We start from the raw sequence: 17,067 nt of genomic DNA, 5'->3' as shown, positions 1-17,067 counted from the left end.
CATCAATGGGTTACTGTGGTAGGTCGCGGCTCCCTGAACGCCCCGGCCCCGGCCTGGGTTCCAGGGTTGCACGGCCCACAGCAGTTCGCAACAAGCGACGCTATCCACCCTCATGCAATGCCAGCGAACATTGTTGGTTGCCCCGCTCGCACCCACTGGCACTCTCATGACCCCTCTGGCTCGACCGCAGACCGAGGCCGTTGATCTATCCTTCTCTAAACCGCCGTTCCCGCGGCGCTCGGCTGTGAGCGGCTAGTCATAATACCAGACGAGTCCTGCCCCCGTGGTCAAGTGCGACATCTTGAAATATTGCCGTACCTACTTGTGTAAATCCTGTCCCTTAGGATTGCCGGTACTGACTATCTCGCTCCTTAAACCTAGCCTCAGGCAACACAGCACCACAAGCGAGAAAGACTACAGTACCAACCGTGATCCGACTCATTCCCATTCATCCTTTCCGCCTCCGAGCTCGCCGACCAGGAACTATACCCACTGATCGGTGGTCCCGCTCACCTCACGGGCGCATTTCAAACCCAAGAGGCAAAATGTTTGGGAATCTCACGTTTATGCGTAAGTGGAACATTTTCTCGTTTCATGGATCTCTGCCCACTTTATCCGTACTCCGCGGTATCGAATTTCGTGGATCTTGTGCAACATGAGATCATTCACGTCAACCTCACTCACCTCATTGCTACTGGCACGATCGCACACCTGCTTTGCTGCCCTACTGTCATTCTACCCATTGCGCTACCGCGAATCGGCCATTAGCTGGCCATTGTCTGTCTTGCCTTTCATGCGGCAATTAGCTGTTGTCTGATAAACCCCCCTCGGCCGCTGTTCCGCGTGATCGTCTTCGGTGCCGGCTGGGGCCGTAATTGTTCCCCCTTATAAGTCAGCGGCTGCGTTCTAATTCGACGGTGTAGTCCCTGTGTCGGGGGCCTCGAGGGAGCCGCCAAAGGAAATCCCGCCGCCGACCCCTATCAATTTTCCCCGGTGTTACACACAAGTCTCTGACGGGAAGCCGGGCTCCGACAAGCCCGCAAAGCCGCTCACCTCGGTGCTGCAGAGCATTGTGCGGCCGACCGAGGTCTCCACGTCGCACTTGGAAGCTCTCGGAGTCCACGTGGTCCCGGATGCGGCTCCGGCCCAGCTGATTCCAGACCCGGCCTTCATTCCAGACTTCGACGCTTGGCACGCCCTGTCGACCGAGGAGGTGCATGCTACCAATGAGAGCACGAGGAGACGGCTGAATACGGGCAACCTGTCGCCCGGGTGCCAGACATACCTGGAACGAAGACGAGAGCTCTCTATCCCTAATGAAGCGGCCTACCGAACTATTCGTAGGCTGCCTCCTCCAAAGGGTCAGCCGCAAGCACGCTTGGGGAATGCCTATGAGTTCTACCGGCACTTGGAGCTGTTCTCTGCTTTCTGGGAAGACACCTCACAGCCGCCGGCGGCTGAGCCCAAGCCTGGTCAGGACGAGGAGGGAAACGCCGAGAACGGAGCAAGTTCCGCCGAGTGTGACAAGACTCCCCAGAACGACACCGATACGGCCACCTACTACCGCACCGGCGCCGGCCACCAGATGCCCGTCGATTACCGCCAGAGTATGATCACGGCCTTTCTGAAGCTGGTAGCCTACGACTTCACTTGCAACGTGTCGGCCCCTCGCACCGAGCCACGGCTCCACATCACATCCAAGACGCCCGCCGGCTCGACGCGCAGCTCCTACTTCACATCGGGATGCACCTTCATTTTTCGCACTCCAAACACACGGGAAGCCGCCAGGGCGGGCATCGTTGAAGGGCCGGTGGCGGCCGTGAGCGCGCGGCACACGACGAGTTTCCCGCCAGCCAAGTCTGCATCGCCATCGTCTGGCACGGATTTGGAGTCGACCCTCGACCTCGCCCGCGAGATTGTGGCGGCGCTCATCACGGCCCAGCACCGCGCCCGCGAGGGCCGCGTCGAGAAGCGCATCGGTGAAAACGCCTGGTGGTGCACCAAGCCCCGCTGGGGCGGCGGCCCTGGCGGACCCATCGGGCGCGAGGTGGAGATGCTCTCGGGCGCGGGCGACACCATCGGCGACAAGGACGCCCCGCCGCCGCCAAAGAACCCTTCCCCTTCCTCCTCCCCCTCCCCCTCCTCCTCCTCCTCTTTTTCCTCTCCTTCTTCGGCATCCTCTTCATCGTCAAGGCCCGACTCATCGTCCCTCCCGCAACGACCCTTGGGCAGTAGGAATATATTTCTTAGGGGTAATAACAGCATCTCAACGAGCAGCAGCAACAGCAGCGGCAGTAGCGGGTCATCCAAGGGGGCCAAGCGGCTCAAGAAATCGGGCAATCACCCCATGTACGACAACTACCGCATGATCCGCCCGCCGGCGGCGACGTGGGACAAGAAGACGCGGTACGAGGCCATCGGGCGCGCCCGCGGCGCCGACTACGACGACATTTTTGTTGTCAGCGCGCTGCTGCACCACGTCAGCATCGTGCGAGTCCGCGTGCCAGATCGGCTGCTTGCTGTTTTGTCTGGGGAAGAGGAGGATGACAGGAGGAGTAGGAGCTGGGGCAGGCTCGAGGTCTGGCGGAGCCCGTGGTTTGACTTTTTTCTGGTTGAGGAGAGGGTCAAGGCTATGCAGCTTGTTTGGAGCATGATGGCTTGGATGATGCGGGAGCAGGCTCAGGACGGCCAGAGGGTCGAGGAGAAGGGGGACCGGCGGGATGTGAGGATGACTGGGTTGTAAGTCGAGGCCTTCTTTGCTTGGATCTGGGACCGCAGCAGTGCAGAGCAGCCTGGCGTGCGAACCTTTTAGCTGCCTCGGCCGCTACACGCTTCGCGCTCAGCTTGCTCCACCAGCGACTGATAGTCGTACTCACCATCTCGAGCCATCTCGCCGTTAATACATAAAAACTGGGCTGCGGGGTCGCTTTGAACCTACATAGAATCTTGCAGCGGCGTTTTCATTGAGCATGATTTGGCTCTTGATATTGGCCCAAGCTCCATGTTTAAGCTCCGTTCAACCCCTGCTGCTTCTCGAAGACGTGAGTGGCTCAGGATACGATTCAGCAGCTCCACTCTCGAGCTCCCTGCCCGCCGTCCAATTGAGTATCGTCGATGTCATCTGGCGCTAACCGTCTTGGGGGCTTATACCGCCCGACGTGTCGCTACTCATGGCGTCGATTCGTACTCCGCCAGAGCGATTCTCAAATGACGCTGTACCTGAGGAGGCGAAATTCCGTCCAGCTGTCGCTGAGTTCAAGCGCACACTTTCAGGGACATTCCAATGGAGGCCTGCACCCTTGCACATCAACTGTTCGAGGTTGGGATGCGTGTGGTACGGAGTAGTTTGGCAGACATTGACGGCTATGCCGAGCTTCGGCTTGTGTGAATTGCCCCCCTCATGTCCTCGGCTTCCTGAGTTCGAACCGGGTCCAAGCAGGGAGAAATCGGCCTTCAGACGTTTCAGGGCCGCCTTTCCAGGCTGTGATCGTTGGTTTCGATAGTCGGTGGTCGGTGGTCGGCCGAACGGCGGCCGATGTCGAGGCCAAGTTCAAGCCAAGACTCAGCTGAGCCTCCAGGTGTGCCACGGAAGTGGCGAGTCGAAACCCGCGGAGCTTGAGTGGGTAGAGTGGCAGCTGAAACTCCTCGACAGCCGAGAAATTCGGCTGGGACAGCCCGCTTATACGCGGCCAGTCAAGAATCAAGTTCGCTCTGGAATTTTGAGCATCCCACTCAGGTCGCTTGCGGCGAAATGCGGGCGAGGGAGACGTGGACGATCTCGGTTTCTGTTTCAGTCAGGACCCGCAGCCACATGGCCTTGGCGCCACCTCACCCCACCGATTCCGATGTCCAATAGTGCCTGACGCTGGTTACGGATACCCCACTCCGCATTCAAGCGCCTTCCGCCCGCACTTCTTTCCAGGTTCAAAGACTCGCAGTTTCCATGTTGCTGGAACATCTTAGGATCCCCCACCCGAACCAACTTTTCATACGCGCCTGAACATTCAGCGCGAGCGTCCCAATCGTGTGGGCAGCGGGCTGTCAAAGAGTCCGCGGCAACGTATTCGTCGTTGTCCCTGCAGGTCACGGTAGAGGTACGGCATCAAAAGTCGATGCCCCAGCCTCTCCAGTCTCCACAAACCCGAGCAACCAAGCTCTCGTCGACGTGGTGAACGCAACCCAAGCTCAAGCCCTGGTCGATCCATGATCCTTGACCGCTCTGTTGGGCTCGCGTGTCGGCTTTTCTGCCGTGTATTTCGTTGTCTCATCAGTCCTGCCTCATCTGCACGCCATTTCCACTGTCTTTTCCTCTCTTCTGCATCCGTGCTTGTCGCCATGCTCATCAGTGCCGTCCAATAGATTGGCATCCAATCCTCGATCTGCTCCCGCTCGATTCGAATCCCAACCTGGAACCGTCCCTCCCCGCATTTCTCCACCGCCTCGACTCCGCTCCGGCACAAAACTCGACCGCCAGAAGCCCGATAAAATCAACGCCATTCGAGTTATCATTATAGTTGCGCCGCGCACCTCCTGCTTCCGCCGCTCGGCGCCGCCGCCAGTCCATCCCGCGAGGCCAACTTTGGCCGCTCGCCCACCTGACAGACCCGCCTCCCTCGCTCGAGCTCCATTTTGCTGCCGACTGTCCGTCTGGATATGTCCGGATACCCTGGTGCGAGCTATAACGCTGGTGGATACGCACCCCCTCCACAGCAGCAGCAACAATACGGATACTACCCGTACGCACCACCGGCCATCCACTGCTCTGGATTGGGAGGCTGACGTTGTTGTTGCTATAATGAAGGCCACAAAACTACGGCTACCCGCAGCCCCCTCCACCCCAAGGCCCTGGATATGGCTACCAACAACCACCACCGGGCCCGGCCTATGGCTACCCCCAGGTTCGTCTCACCAAGTCCCGGATACCAGATGCCGCAGACTAAACCCTCTCTGCCAGCCACCGCCCAACCAGGGATATCGTCCCCCGCCGGCTGCCCCTAATAACTATGTGAGACCTAGTGAGCATTGAACTTGCCATGCAGCAGGAGGATTCCACACACTAACGACCGCAGCCATGCCCACGGTGAATTCGAACTCGTACGTCCACGGAAATCATAGCGCCCCGCCGCCCCCGCCCCAGGCAACCCAGCATTACGGACACGGATCATACGGCCTTGCCTTCCAGTACTCGCAATGCACGGGGCGCCGGAAAGCCTTGCTGATCGGCATCAACTACTTCAACCAGCGCGGCCAGCTCAGGGGGTGTATTAACGACGTCCGGAACATGTCGGCATACCTCGTCGAGAATTTTGGCTACAAGCGCGAGGATATGGTCATCCTCACGGATGACCAGCAGAACCCCATGAGCCAGCCGACGAAGCAAAATATATTGAGGGCCATGCACTGGCTCGTCAAGGACGCTCATGCAAACGACTCGCTCTTCTTCCACTACTCAGGTAAGCCCCCTTCTAGTGTACCTCACAAGGGAATCGAGATTCTGAATTCGTCCCAGGTCACGGCGGGCAAACAAAGGACCTCGATGGCGACGAAGAAGACGGCTACGACGAGGTCATCTACCCCGTCGACTTCCGGCAAAATGGGCACATCACCGACGACGAGATGCACCGCATCATGGTACGCCCGCTGCAGGCAGGCGTGCGCCTCACCGCCATCTTCGACTCGTGCCACTCGGGCACGGCCCTCGACCTGCCCTACATCTACTCCACCCAGGGTATCCTCAAGGAGCCGAATCTCGCCAAGGAGGCCGGCCAGGGTCTGCTCGGCGCCGTGTCGGCGTACACCCGCGGCGATTTGGGCGGCGTGGCCAACAATATCGTGGGCTTCTTCAAGAAGGCTAGCAGTAGCGAGGATGCCTACGCCAGGTCCATGGCCGTCAAGACGTCGCCGGCGGATGTCATTATGTTCTCTGGGAGCAAGGATGATCAAACCTCGTTCGTGCCCTCTTTTCTCATTCTTTCCGATACAATATATGATATCTACTTCTCTTATTTCGGGGGTTGCTGACTTGGCCCCACCTTCCAGAGCCGACGCGACCATCGCTTCCCAGGCAACGGGCGCCATGTCCTGGGCCTTCATCACGGCCCTCAAGAAGAACCCGCAGCAGAGCTACGTCCAGCTGCTCAACAGCATCCGCGACGAGCTGCAGACCCGCTACACCCAGAAGCCACAGCTCTCGTGTAGCCACCCTCTCGGTAAGTTGTCAGAAGGCATTATTACGTGCTCTTGATGTTGTTGGGTCTTCATAAGTATGTTCGTGCGGCTGACTTGTTCGTGTCATGGGCGGCTTTCATGGGCGAGCAGATACCAATCTTCTGTTTGTGATGTGAAAGTGTACATACGTTAACAGATTGCCTTTTTTGGTTGATCTATTTTGCGCAACTGATCGTGTTGACACTGTTGCTGTTCACCGTTTGGTGCCTTCTCTCAATGTCATTATTGTCTTGGGAACATCGGGAGTACGTATGATTAGGTTGGAAAAGGGTCGGTTTCAGTCGGCTCAGTCCATCTTGTGATGGCAATGGGGCGGCATGGTTTAGATGGGACGGGGCGAGATGGATAGGACTGGGCATGAACGAAATGATTTCATCAAATCTGTTTGTCTATTTGGGACCTGGGTCTCCATATTTCGCTGCATACCTGTTTAGCTCTGTGCTCGCTCGCTTGTCGATATGAATGATGAATGGATGGATGGGTAAGGGGCGGGCAGGGATCGGTTTGGTTTGACATTGACCAGTCCTTTGGTACCCATTGCACGCTTACTTCATGGTGTTGAAGCAATGGATGTTGCAGGTTTGGAGATTGGCTTGAAAGTTACTGATGTTCAAACAATGCTGCCCCATGATGCCAACGCACAGGAGACTGCCAGCGTCCTAAGTGAAACTCGGTCGTCGCCTCGGTGCCACGGCGGGTGAGTGTTGGCGAAACTTGGACTAGGGAATGGCGTTCAAAGCTGGCGGATAATGGGACATGCCGAGGTTGGCGCAGCGTGTTCCTGTTCGGGAGCCTAGGTACGCGGCCGACAATCTCCAAAAAGAAGATGGACAAGTCCAGACACCAATACCACGGCCGAAGGACGATACCGCCGCCAAGTTCTCTTGACCCGCAGCGCCTGGACGCGCACGCCGGGTCACGTAGAGTCGGGCTTGTGCAGCCCGAACAACTCTCCCGGCCCCCACTGTAGTACGTAGGCTTGTCTTGTACTCATTGTTATCTGCCCAAAGTCAGAGACTAATGTACCAAGGCTTGCAGCTGCCGCTGCCAAACCTGTTATTTCGCGAGATCAACCACCTGACCGACAAGTACACATCAATATGTGTACACAATTCCGACGCACTCCTTCTCCTGCCGCCCTACCTACCAGAACTACCTCACGCAGAGCGCAAGGTTGCCCCTTGCATAGCAACTTTGCGGACCGTGGCCGGTAGGGGGGTCGGCCGGGTGGACGGTCTGGTCTGGTCTTGATGGCGGTGAGCTGTGCTCGTATAGTGCAAGGCAGCAAGATAGGGAGAGCGCTGACCTGAAAGGCGAAAGACAACACCGCACACGCAAAGCATGACCTTACTGCTGGCCGGGCCGCCCGTGTCGCAGATTGTTGATCTTGTCGTGGAGCTGTTCTGACGTAGCTCCGCGTGGCCGAGGTATGCGCAAAGCTCGAGCACAGCCAGGTGGACATCCTTTGTCTCATTGGTTGGCTCGGTGGTCGCTACGGTCTTGAGCTCTTCAAGCGTTGCCGCCTGCTGGCCTCTCAAGGAGAGGAACCATTGAGTTGGGAATCCTTGTTCACACAGCTTGGGATCGATTCAAGAGTGGCCGAGGAACCTGTGAAAGAAGATTGGCCAGCTCCCTCCGCTGGCGTTGGGGGACGTCCAACGCTGGTTGCTTGGTTAGAGGAAGGGGAAGAGGAAGAGGAAGGGGAAGAGGAAGAGGAAGGGGAAGAGGAAGAGGAAGAGGAAGAGGAAGAGGAAGAGGAAGAGGAAGAGGAAGAGGAAGAGGAAGAGGAAGAGGAAGAGGAAGATATAAAGGAGGAACATACCTGGTGATCGCGTCCTCTAGCACCTTCAGGCGCCCTTCGGCGACTGTCTTGGCTAGACCAACGCTACCAGTGTGTCTAAATAACGAAGAGCATCGTTCCGGATCTCTAGAGGATGCACCGGAGGTCGACTTCGATGGTGTATCTATGCTGGGTGGAGGGTTGTCGAAAGCACTATTCAGGAAGACAAAGGTGATGCCTCCCTGTCTTAAATGTACGTCGAAAGGCTTTCCGTGACGAGTGAAGGCACCCCTTGTCTCAACCCAGTGAAGCCACCACCCAAGGGTGACAACGCCAAGTACGTGTCCCACTGGCAGCAGATGATGGACTTCATCAGCGACCTGTGAAAAGGCGTAATCACGGAGCTTGATCGACCTTTGCACTTCCAGCTTCTCAGACTGAACCGTGCATGGCCACTTACTTGCCCAGGGGCACATCTTCAAACTTCGCTAACCGTGAGCAGAACTTGACCCTCAGACCAACAACACAACAAAAAGAAAAGAAGAAAAGGAACCAAACGAATAAAGGAGAGAGAAGATATCAAGGAAAAGAAAGAGTGAAGAGATAGATAGTTAATAAATTAGGAAAAGTAAAGACAAAAGAGAAAGAGAAAAGAGAGCAATATGAGAATAGAAAAGAAGAAGAAAAGAAGGAGAAGAGAGGGAAGAATGAAGAAGAAGAAAAGAGAAAGAATATAAATGAGAATAGGAAAAGGAAAAAGAACTAAAAAGGATAAAGAAATAGAGACTAAACGAAAAAAAAAAGGGTATGAAATGACTTATTTGGTGGTACTCGCAGCCATCTTATGTCGGGAGGCCTCGATGATCACGGCAGACGTCCCTTTGAAGTTGAAAGAGTTGAGGGCCAGTTCATGTTGATCAGGCATTGACATGAAAAGCTCTGCTTTCAAGCCTCGAAAAGCCAGTAGTACATCGCTCGCTCACTCAAGTTTTCCTGGTCCACCCTGTCCTGCCAGTCATCGACCCCTTCAACAACCCAGTGCTACCATGCTGCGTCGGAAACCAAGCCGCTGCGAATCCAATGGATAACTGGACAGTTCCCGGTGGATAGGCCTCCTCAACCTTCCCATGCGATGACGTCCACTGAGCTTCAGGGTCTTGGAAGGCATGGACTACCAAGCGATTAGCACGCCAAAAGCAGCAGGTCCTCACAAACAGTACCATTCAGATGCAAGAGCCGTGATATACATACAAAACAAGAAACAGTGCTGCGAATTTACGCCAATCCCCGTGGTCCCCGAAGCTGCCGACCCACCACACCTCTGCAAGCTGCTCCGTCCATTTCCACCATTCTCCCCATCGCGCCATGCCTCACAATCCACATTGCGGTATATCCAACTCAGTTCTTGGTGTTCTTGGCCATGGTGTTGAGCGCGCTGCCGTTGCGGAACCACGCAATCTGGCCCTCGTTGAAGGTGTGGGACAGCTTGATGTCGAACGACTCGCCGTTCTTGGGGTGCACCCGCATCGTGATGGGCTTGCCGACGGCGAGCTCGGTGCAGAGTATGTCGACCTTGTCGTCGGGCTGGATCTTGTCGTAGTCGGCCGGGTCCGAAAAGGTCAGGGGAAGCATACCCTGCTTCTTCAGGTTGGTCTCGTGGATACGGGCGAACGACCGGGTGATGATGGCGAGACCGCCGAGGTGGCGGGGCTCCAGAGCGGCGTGCTCGCGGGACGAGCCCTCACCGTAATTCCAGTCACCAATGACAACCCACTTGATGCCCTTGGCCTTGTAGTCGCGGGCAACAGCCGGGACAGCGTCCCACGCTTCGGTGGTCTGGTTCTTGACCTTGTTGGCCTCGCCGTTGGCAGCGTTGATGGCACCAATCAGCATGTTGTTGGAAATGTTGTCCAGATGGCCACGGTACTTGAGCCACGGGCCAGCCATCGAGATGTGGTCAGTCGTGGTCTTGCCCTGCGCCTTGATCAGGATAGGGCAGTCAAGGGCATCCTTGCCGTCCCAAGGGGCGAAGGGAGAAAGGATCTGGAGACGGTCCGAGCTGGGGGAAACCTGGACGCTGACGGTATTACGATCCTTGGGGGGAGCCTGGTAGGTGTCCTGGCCGGGATCGTAGCCGGCAGGGGGCATGCTGTTGCCAGAGGGAGGAGCAAGCTTAAACTCGTTGCCGTCCTTGTCCTTGAGCGTGTCCTTGAGGGGGTTGAAGTGCAAGGTGCCAGCAATGGTCATGGCAACGACGAGATCCGGAGAGGTGACGAACGAATGAGTGGCGGGGTTTCCATCATTCCGCCCTGTGAAGTTCCGGTTAAACGAGGAGATAATCGAGTTGGGCTCGCCCTTCTTCACATCACGGCGGTCCCACTGGCCAATGCAAGGACCGCAGGCGTTGGCGAGGACAACACCACCAAACTCCTCGATAGTCTTCAGCTGGCCATCCCTGAAGGTGGTGGCGCGGACCTGCTCAGAACCCGGAGAGACGAAAAACTGCGACTTAGCCTTGAGACCATGGTCGAGCGCGTCGCGGGCGATGCTTGCAGCACGGGACATGTCCTCGTACGAGCTGTTTGTGCAGGATCCGATGAGGCCGACCTTGAGCTCCTCGGGCCAGCCGTTGGCCTTAACCGCCTCGGAGAATTTGGAGATGGGAGTTGCGAGATCGGGGGTGAAGGGGCCGTTGATGTGAGGCTCGAGCTCGGATAGGTTGATCTCGATCAGCTGGTCGTACTCAGCACCCTCGTCTTCGCGGAGCTCCTTGGCATAGGAGCGGGCGAAATCGCCGATGTCCTTGCGCTTGGTCGCGGCCAGGTAGTCGTACATGCGGTCGTTGAACGGGAACAGAGAAGTTGTCGCACCAATCTCAGCACCCCTAGGGTTAGGGTCAACGAAAGTGCTTCCATAGCTTGTAGATCTGGGCAAATGGCACTCACATGTTGCAAACGGTCGCCATGCCTGTGGCGCTAATGGTTTCAACTCCCGGACCATGGTATTCAACAATCGCTGGGATATTATCAGTCATGTTGTGCAAAAGAGAAAGTATAAGAGGGGTTAAGATTAGTGACATACCGCCCGTGCCGCCCTTGACCGTCAGAATGCCGGCGACCTTGAGGATAATGTCCTTGGGAGCAGTCCAGCCGGACATCTGGCCGGTCAGCTTGACACCAATAACCTTGGGGGCCTTGAGCTCCCAAGGGAGGTTGGCCATAACGTCGACGGCATCAGCACCGCCCACACCGATAGCCGCCATACCGAGACCGCCGGCGTTGGGAGTGTGGGAGTCTTTGAACGTTGGTCAGCAGAGGTACAAGATGTGGGAAGCACGGAATACACACCAGTGCCGATGAGTAGACCGCCAGGGAAAGCGTAGTTCTCAAGGATGATCTGGTGAATGATACCGGACCCGGGCTTCCAGAAACCGATGTTGTACTTGGCGCAGGCGCTCGACAGGAAGTCGTAGACCTCCTTGTTGATGTTCACAGCGCGATCCAGATCCTTGGCGCCTCCAACCTGGGCCTCGATAAGGTGGTCGCAGTGAACGGTAGTCGGGTTAGCGACCGAGGGCATGCCGGCAGACATGAACTGCAGGATAGCCATCTGGGCGGTGGCATCCTGGCAGGCCACGCGGTCAGGCCGCAGCTTGAGGTAGGAAACACCGCGCTCGATGTCTTGGCCGTGCGGGTCGTCCAGGTGGGAATAGAGGATCTTCTCGGCAAAGGTGAGGGGGCGGTTGAGCCTTGATCTCACAATGGCGAGGTTCTCTGACATCTTCTTGTAGTTGATGAAGTTGTTCTCCTCCCAGTTGTTTTGCCGGACCTAAATACAGGGCACGCGATCAGTCAGCCATTGCGCAGGGCGGCGCTGGGCCTCGATAGCAGCGCTCGTCGGCGATCAAGTACTCACCTTCCTGTCCAAAGGAGAGTCGGACACGGTCGCCATGCGCCGCAGGCCCAGGCTTGCGCTGCCGAGAGCGCGGCTCCGGGCGACGCCCAGGAGCTGACGAGAGGACATCATGGTGGTGACGTGCAGCTCGAAAGAGCGCAGACAGAACTTCAATTGGAGTGGAGAGTTTGCAAAGCCCAATTACCCTCGGGACGACGACGGCGGAGGGAACAGAAGCAGTACGTAGCCGGGTGGTTCTGCTGAGAAAAGAAAAAAACGGTGGAGGGTTTTTGGATGGCAGGAACCGCAGGCGGGATTTTACATCGGTGGCAACGAGGCCGGGAAACCGTCGTTGCGACCTTCTCGGCTATGACGGTGGCAGAAAGATCCTCGCGCGAATGGAGACGGCGGCACTGCCCAATCAGAGACTCGCCATTTGTGTCTGCCCGCATTGTTGCGGGTCTGCATTGGAAGAGATCTGCCAACTCAAATTCGGTTAGCCTTGTTTCAATGGCGCTTTTTTGGACGTTGGATTTCCCGACCAAAGCCGCAGCTGCACAACGCTTCCATGCTGAGCCCAGCCTTTCGATTTTGTTCTCACGACTCGGCCGCCACAAATTCTGTATCTCCGCTGGCAATCAACAATGAAGCAGGGTTTGTGGCATAGAGCACAATTTGAGGTCTCGTGGGCTGGGCCCTGTCATTGCTTGCTCTACATAGTGAGCTGGGCTTGCATGTCTCCATGAGCGCGGTAATGGATAGGTCCAGCCGGAGTAGATATTCAGCCAACAAGGCTCCGCGAGGCACGAATAGCCGAGGCAGCGGTGGGCTTCCTCTTGGATTTTCACCGATTCACTGGCAGCTGCGAACGAAAGGCGACTCCAATGCACGTGTATTGCAGGACAAGCTCCGTCTTTTCTGACAAAGGCGCATCAGGGTCCTGCTGGGGCTCGAGTGCCCTGGTGGCTGTTTGTTATGCTGATGACATGTGCTTCGAATCGGCCGGTTCTCCCGCGTTGCATCCCACAGGCCATTTTCCCCATGCGGGGCAGCCCCAAAAGTGTGCTTGACTTCGGTACTCCGTACAAAGTACCTTTGCTTGGATAAGGTACAACAACGCGAGATTGATGAGTATCGCGATACGTTATGTAGATGAATGTCAATGCCAAACTCACGACGCAGCCCAATCCTGCCACAGGGGTTCACGCAGAGGTTGGTGAACGGACCACTTGCAACCTGCAGGGCTGCAGAGTGACGCAACTCGGCGGCAATCTCGATACAGAAAAATTCGGGAAACCAACGACAGCCGGCGGTGATAGCGGTCTTGCACAGCGCCTCCACAATACGCTTTGGCTTCTATACTGATATGTTTACGAGCTGGTGTTGAAGTCGGTTTACGATCGCAGCCGAGACGGCTCTGTTACAATTATGGGGACTTCTCTCGACTTCAACTTCAAGCATCGGACGGAAGGGACCGAAAGGTTTTGCTGGCTTGGAGACGTAGAAAATGGGGCATTTGTTCGGCATGGGCCCAGCTAGCACCCGGCTAGTGGGTCTTGTCGCTCGGTCGAAGATGGAGATCCGAGGGCGATACGGATAATGCCATAACATTCAAGACCTCTACGTGAAGTCTTCATTGTAGACCGAGCCTTTTTCTCGATCTTTTTCCAGTTAACATGCCCACCAGTGGCCCTGTTCAACATACTCGTATTGAAGATGCTGTTATCAATCGAAGCCCATGTTTCAAGGGTACTTGCGTGCTCGGAGGTAACGGATCGGGAGCCGTGCGAAGAGCCGGGTGGAGGCGCGGTATGGGCCGTGGGGGCCGGGCTGGATGCTAGTACGATTTGGCGCCGAAAGGGACTGAATACGCCCAATTGACGAGCAACAAAACGGATCTCGTCGTCCAGAACGATGGTGATTCGACAGCGGCACATACGATGAGGGAGGATTCTGACGCCAGCAATGGAGAAGGATTGGCGAATGGACGGGACTTGAGTACCTCATGTGTAAGGCTTGATACAAATAGATGTACCGTGATTTTGATTTTGCATGTGTCTCTCCACGAGACTCCAAAATTCAAGGGCGAGATTTTCACCCCACATCAAACTTCAACACATCCGCAACCAAGCCATACCCAACCCAAAGACGGCGGATTGAAGTCTCACCAGCCAAAACTGCAGTACCATCTTACAAGACACACAGCCCTGAACCAGCAAGATGGGAATTTTTGCGAAGCGCACCAAGACCAAGACTAGGCGGCGGACCCGGTGAGCCCAGCTGCAAGAACCCTATCAGACGAATTTGCAGCCCAGACTAACTCTCCCGCCAGGGACATTGACCAGATCAAGGCCGACCTGACGTCTCCCAGGCACCTGCAACAGTACAAGGAGACCAAGGCCGCCGAGGACCTGCCCGGCCTGGGCCGGCACTACTGCGTCGAGTGTGCCAAGTGGTTCGAGACTGAGACTAGCCTGGTTGTGCACAGGAAGGGCAAACCCCATAAGAGGAGGTCGGTGTGCCGTGTGTACATCTTGTTTGACTTTGCTGACAAGTGATGCAGGCTCAAGCAGCTGCGCGAGGGCCCCTATACGCATGAGGAGGCGAATGCGGCTATTGGGTACAGGATAGACAATGGGCCTGAAAAGACAAAGTCTCAGGAAGTTGAGATGTCGTGAGATTGGTTTTTTTTGAAGCGGACAGTACTTTTCTATGACGCGAATATCGTCGACATGACAGGAGGAGATTCATCGTATACAGTAGGTAGAGGCGTTTAGGCGACAGGTACGGCGGCCGGGCTCTGGGAAAAGGGAAGGCCACATTTTTCGCTGCATTCTTCTGAAAACAAACAAAACGTTTCTCAGAGTCAGACAAAAACACACTGACTTAAACATCTCAACCGTGTTCGGAAGTGACTTTCGAGTCTTGCAAGGCTTATATGCCCCCAGAACCAATCTTCATCCTCATGTGAGTACCTTATTGACTATCCAAATATTTCGGATACATGCATACGCTGCCAACTTCTAAGTTCGACTGGATGCCCCACTTGATTCCGCCACTCCTTGCCATCGTGGTCGACGCGGAATTGTTAGTGTCGCAGTACTTGCTCCCGCAGTCGCCGCATCGAGTTACGAGATGAAGTCTCCATGGTTCTCGCATCTTGGTTCTCGCCCATCTCCAACCTAGCACGGAAAGCCATGGGTTCAACAGCGTACGCAGTGTACAGCAATGGCGCTGGCAATGGCAGCAGCGCGCGCACGGTGACAGCCATGGGACGATGGTCGATTCTCAACAAGCAACTACCCGCCGTCGATACCATCAAGGCCATCCATGTCTACGATTTTGACAACACTCGTGAGACTTTACTCCCTTTGTTTGAATTTGTGTCATATGTTGCTTCTGCTAATACTCATCGCCTCAGTCTTCAAGACGCCGCTTCCAAATCCCAAGCTGTGGAATGGCCCAACAATAGGGACGCTATCGAACCCTGATGCCTTCGTCAATGGCGGATGGTGGCACGATTCTCGCATTCTGACCGCGACAGGCGAGGGCCTCGCCAAGGAAGAGGCGCGCGCGTGGGACGGGTGGTGGAACGAGAAGATTGTCGAGCTCATCCACCTGAGCAATAAGCAAAAAGATGCGCTCTGCGTCCTCCTCACGGGGCGCTCCGAGTCTGGCTTCGGCGATCTGATCAAGCGCATGGTTGCAAGCAAGGGCCTTGAGTTCGATCTGATCTCGTTGAAGCCAGCTGTCGGCCCCAACAATGAGCGCTTTGCCAATACCATGGTTTTCAAGCAGATGTTCCTTGAGGCTCTGATGGAGACATACAGGCATGCCGAAGAGATCCGCATCTACGAGGACAGGATAAAGCACGTCAAAGGTTTTCGCGACTTCCTCGATGACTACAACATCAGGCAGATAAACGGGATACCAAGCCCTATTACGCGTGGACCTATCAAGGGCGAGGTCATCCAAGTGGCCGACGTGGCCACCTACCTCGACCCCATCGTCGAAGTGGCCGAAGTGCAGCAAATCATTGCTGAGCACAACGCTGCTCTGTCTAAGAGGCGGCGCGGCGTCAGGGGCGAGCGCCTCGCCATCAAGAAGACCGTCTTCTACACAGGATACATGATCAACAACGCTGACACACAACGCTTGCTCACTCTGGCACAGACCCCGCAGAATCTTCCCGAAGGGGAGCTCAAGTTCCACGCGAACAACATCATGATTTGTCCACGACCTTGTCCGCCAGCCATCCTAGAAAAAGTCGGCGGCATCGGCGGCAAAATGACATGGGAAGTGACCGGAACGGCCTGCTTCGAGAACACCATCTGGGCGGCGTGCGTCAAACCCGTACCCGCGACAGCAAGCTTCCATACAGGCGACCCGACTCCGCTTGTCGTGCTGGCCCTGCGCAAGGGCGCCCGCCACGTGGACGCAGGTAAGATTCAACACTGGCAGCCCGTGCCCCCGGAGAAAGCTTTTCGCTTCGAGACGACGGTCGGCGAGAAGATCCTGCTGCGTATCGAGGCCGAGGACTCGGCGCCCTACCAGCACCACGCCCGCGACCGCGCCCTCAATAAGCGCAAGCACACGGCCGCGTCGGACGACTTTCGCGCGCGGCCGTCGGGCCCCGCGCAGCAGCAGCACCGGCACTTCCACCACCAAGCCAACAACTTTGCCGGCGGCGGCGGAGGTCGCGGCGGCGGAGGCTCGGGGCGAGGCCTCTTTCGCGGTAACGGCGGCGGCGGGAATAACCGCGGGCCTAGAGGCCAGCGCAGCGGCGCGCCTAAGGGGGCCCGTGGCGGCCGTGGGGGCGGGTATTACAAAAGTCTGGATGATGTTGGTGGCCGTGACGCACAGCCCGGTTTCGCCCAGATGTACGAGGACGGCTTTCAGGGACAGAATATCCCGACGGGGCCGTCGAACCCGGCGAACCCGGGGTTTTATGGCTATTAGAAGTGGCAGGATCGTGGGGGCCTGAGAGCTGTCTGGAAACCGGGGGCGAAGGCAGCAGCGGAAAGAGCAGCAAAAAGAGCTGCAGCGAGGAAAGCAAGGGAAGCAGCGGATTGAGAATAAGCCGGGGCTCGGCCGGGTGAAAGGACTGGCTGCGACGACAACTTCGACTCGAGGGTGGGCAGTCGTTGTTCTGGTTTTGGCGGTTT

General features: G+C 56.6%; 6 protein-coding genes across 6 annotated transcripts; 4 read left to right on the top strand and 2 right to left on the bottom strand.

The window, feature by feature from the left end:
* Positions 1-165: 165 nt before the first annotated feature.
* On the top strand, positions 166-3,015 carry N657DRAFT_644366 (uncharacterized protein). The gene is made up of 2 exons (XM_062792749.1): positions 166-570; positions 924-3,015. Exons 1-2 carry the CDS (start codon positions 546-548, stop codon positions 2,741-2,743), a joined length of 1,845 nt encoding a protein of 614 aa, XP_062647937.1. The 5' UTR covers positions 166-545; the 3' UTR covers positions 2,744-3,015.
* A 1,632-nt stretch (positions 3,016-4,647) lies between these two features.
* N657DRAFT_617083 (peptidase C14) lies at positions 4,648-6,410 on the top strand. Its single transcript, XM_062790510.1, has 6 exons — positions 4,648-4,898; positions 4,955-5,015; positions 5,070-5,453; positions 5,510-5,948; positions 6,040-6,209; positions 6,298-6,410. The coding sequence occupies exons 3-6, from the start codon at positions 5,072-5,074 to the stop codon at positions 6,342-6,344; spliced, it is 1,038 nt and encodes a 345-aa protein (XP_062647936.1). The 5' UTR covers positions 4,648-4,898; positions 4,955-5,015; positions 5,070-5,071; the 3' UTR covers positions 6,345-6,410.
* A 455-nt stretch (positions 6,411-6,865) lies between these two features.
* N657DRAFT_379359 (uncharacterized protein) lies at positions 6,866-8,710 on the bottom strand. Its single transcript, XM_062787109.1, has 5 exons — positions 8,469-8,710; positions 8,051-8,357; positions 7,535-7,691; positions 7,376-7,474; positions 6,866-7,228 (listed from the first exon to the last, which is right to left on the bottom strand). The coding sequence occupies exons 1-5, from the start codon at positions 8,482-8,484 to the stop codon at positions 7,145-7,147; spliced, it is 663 nt and encodes a 220-aa protein (XP_062647935.1). The 5' UTR covers positions 8,485-8,710; the 3' UTR covers positions 6,866-7,144.
* A 696-nt stretch (positions 8,711-9,406) lies between these two features.
* N657DRAFT_571446 (aconitate hydratase) lies at positions 9,407-12,034 on the bottom strand (the record flags this gene model as incomplete). The annotated part of the gene is made up of 5 exons (XM_062788809.1): positions 9,407-10,892; positions 10,954-11,023; positions 11,090-11,302; positions 11,356-11,836; positions 11,924-12,034. The coding sequence occupies 5 exons, from the start codon at positions 12,032-12,034 to the stop codon at positions 9,407-9,409; spliced, it is 2,361 nt and encodes a 786-aa protein (XP_062647934.1).
* A 2,088-nt stretch (positions 12,035-14,122) lies between these two features.
* On the top strand, positions 14,123-14,580 carry N657DRAFT_680195 (uncharacterized protein; the record flags this gene model as incomplete). Its single annotated transcript, XM_062796256.1, has 3 exons — positions 14,123-14,172; positions 14,235-14,414; positions 14,466-14,580. The coding sequence occupies 3 exons, from the start codon at positions 14,123-14,125 to the stop codon at positions 14,578-14,580; spliced, it is 345 nt and encodes a 114-aa protein (XP_062647933.1).
* Positions 14,581-15,048: 468 nt separating this feature from the next.
* On the top strand, positions 15,049-16,861 carry N657DRAFT_680194 (uncharacterized protein; the record flags this gene model as incomplete). Its single annotated transcript, XM_062796255.1, has 2 exons — positions 15,049-15,256; positions 15,324-16,861. The coding sequence occupies 2 exons, from the start codon at positions 15,049-15,051 to the stop codon at positions 16,859-16,861; spliced, it is 1,746 nt and encodes a 581-aa protein (XP_062647932.1).
* Between the last annotated feature and the right edge of the window lie 206 nt (positions 16,862-17,067).

The sequence above is a fragment of the Parathielavia appendiculata genome (assembly GCF_033297405.1).
Source record: "Parathielavia appendiculata strain CBS 731.68 unplaced genomic scaffold N657scaffold_5, whole genome shotgun sequence".
Lineage (NCBI taxonomy): Eukaryota > Fungi > Ascomycota > Sordariomycetes > Sordariales > Chaetomiaceae > Parathielavia > Parathielavia appendiculata.
Note: the sequence above shows the minus strand (reverse complement) of the source record. Positions and strands in the feature narration are given on the sequence as shown.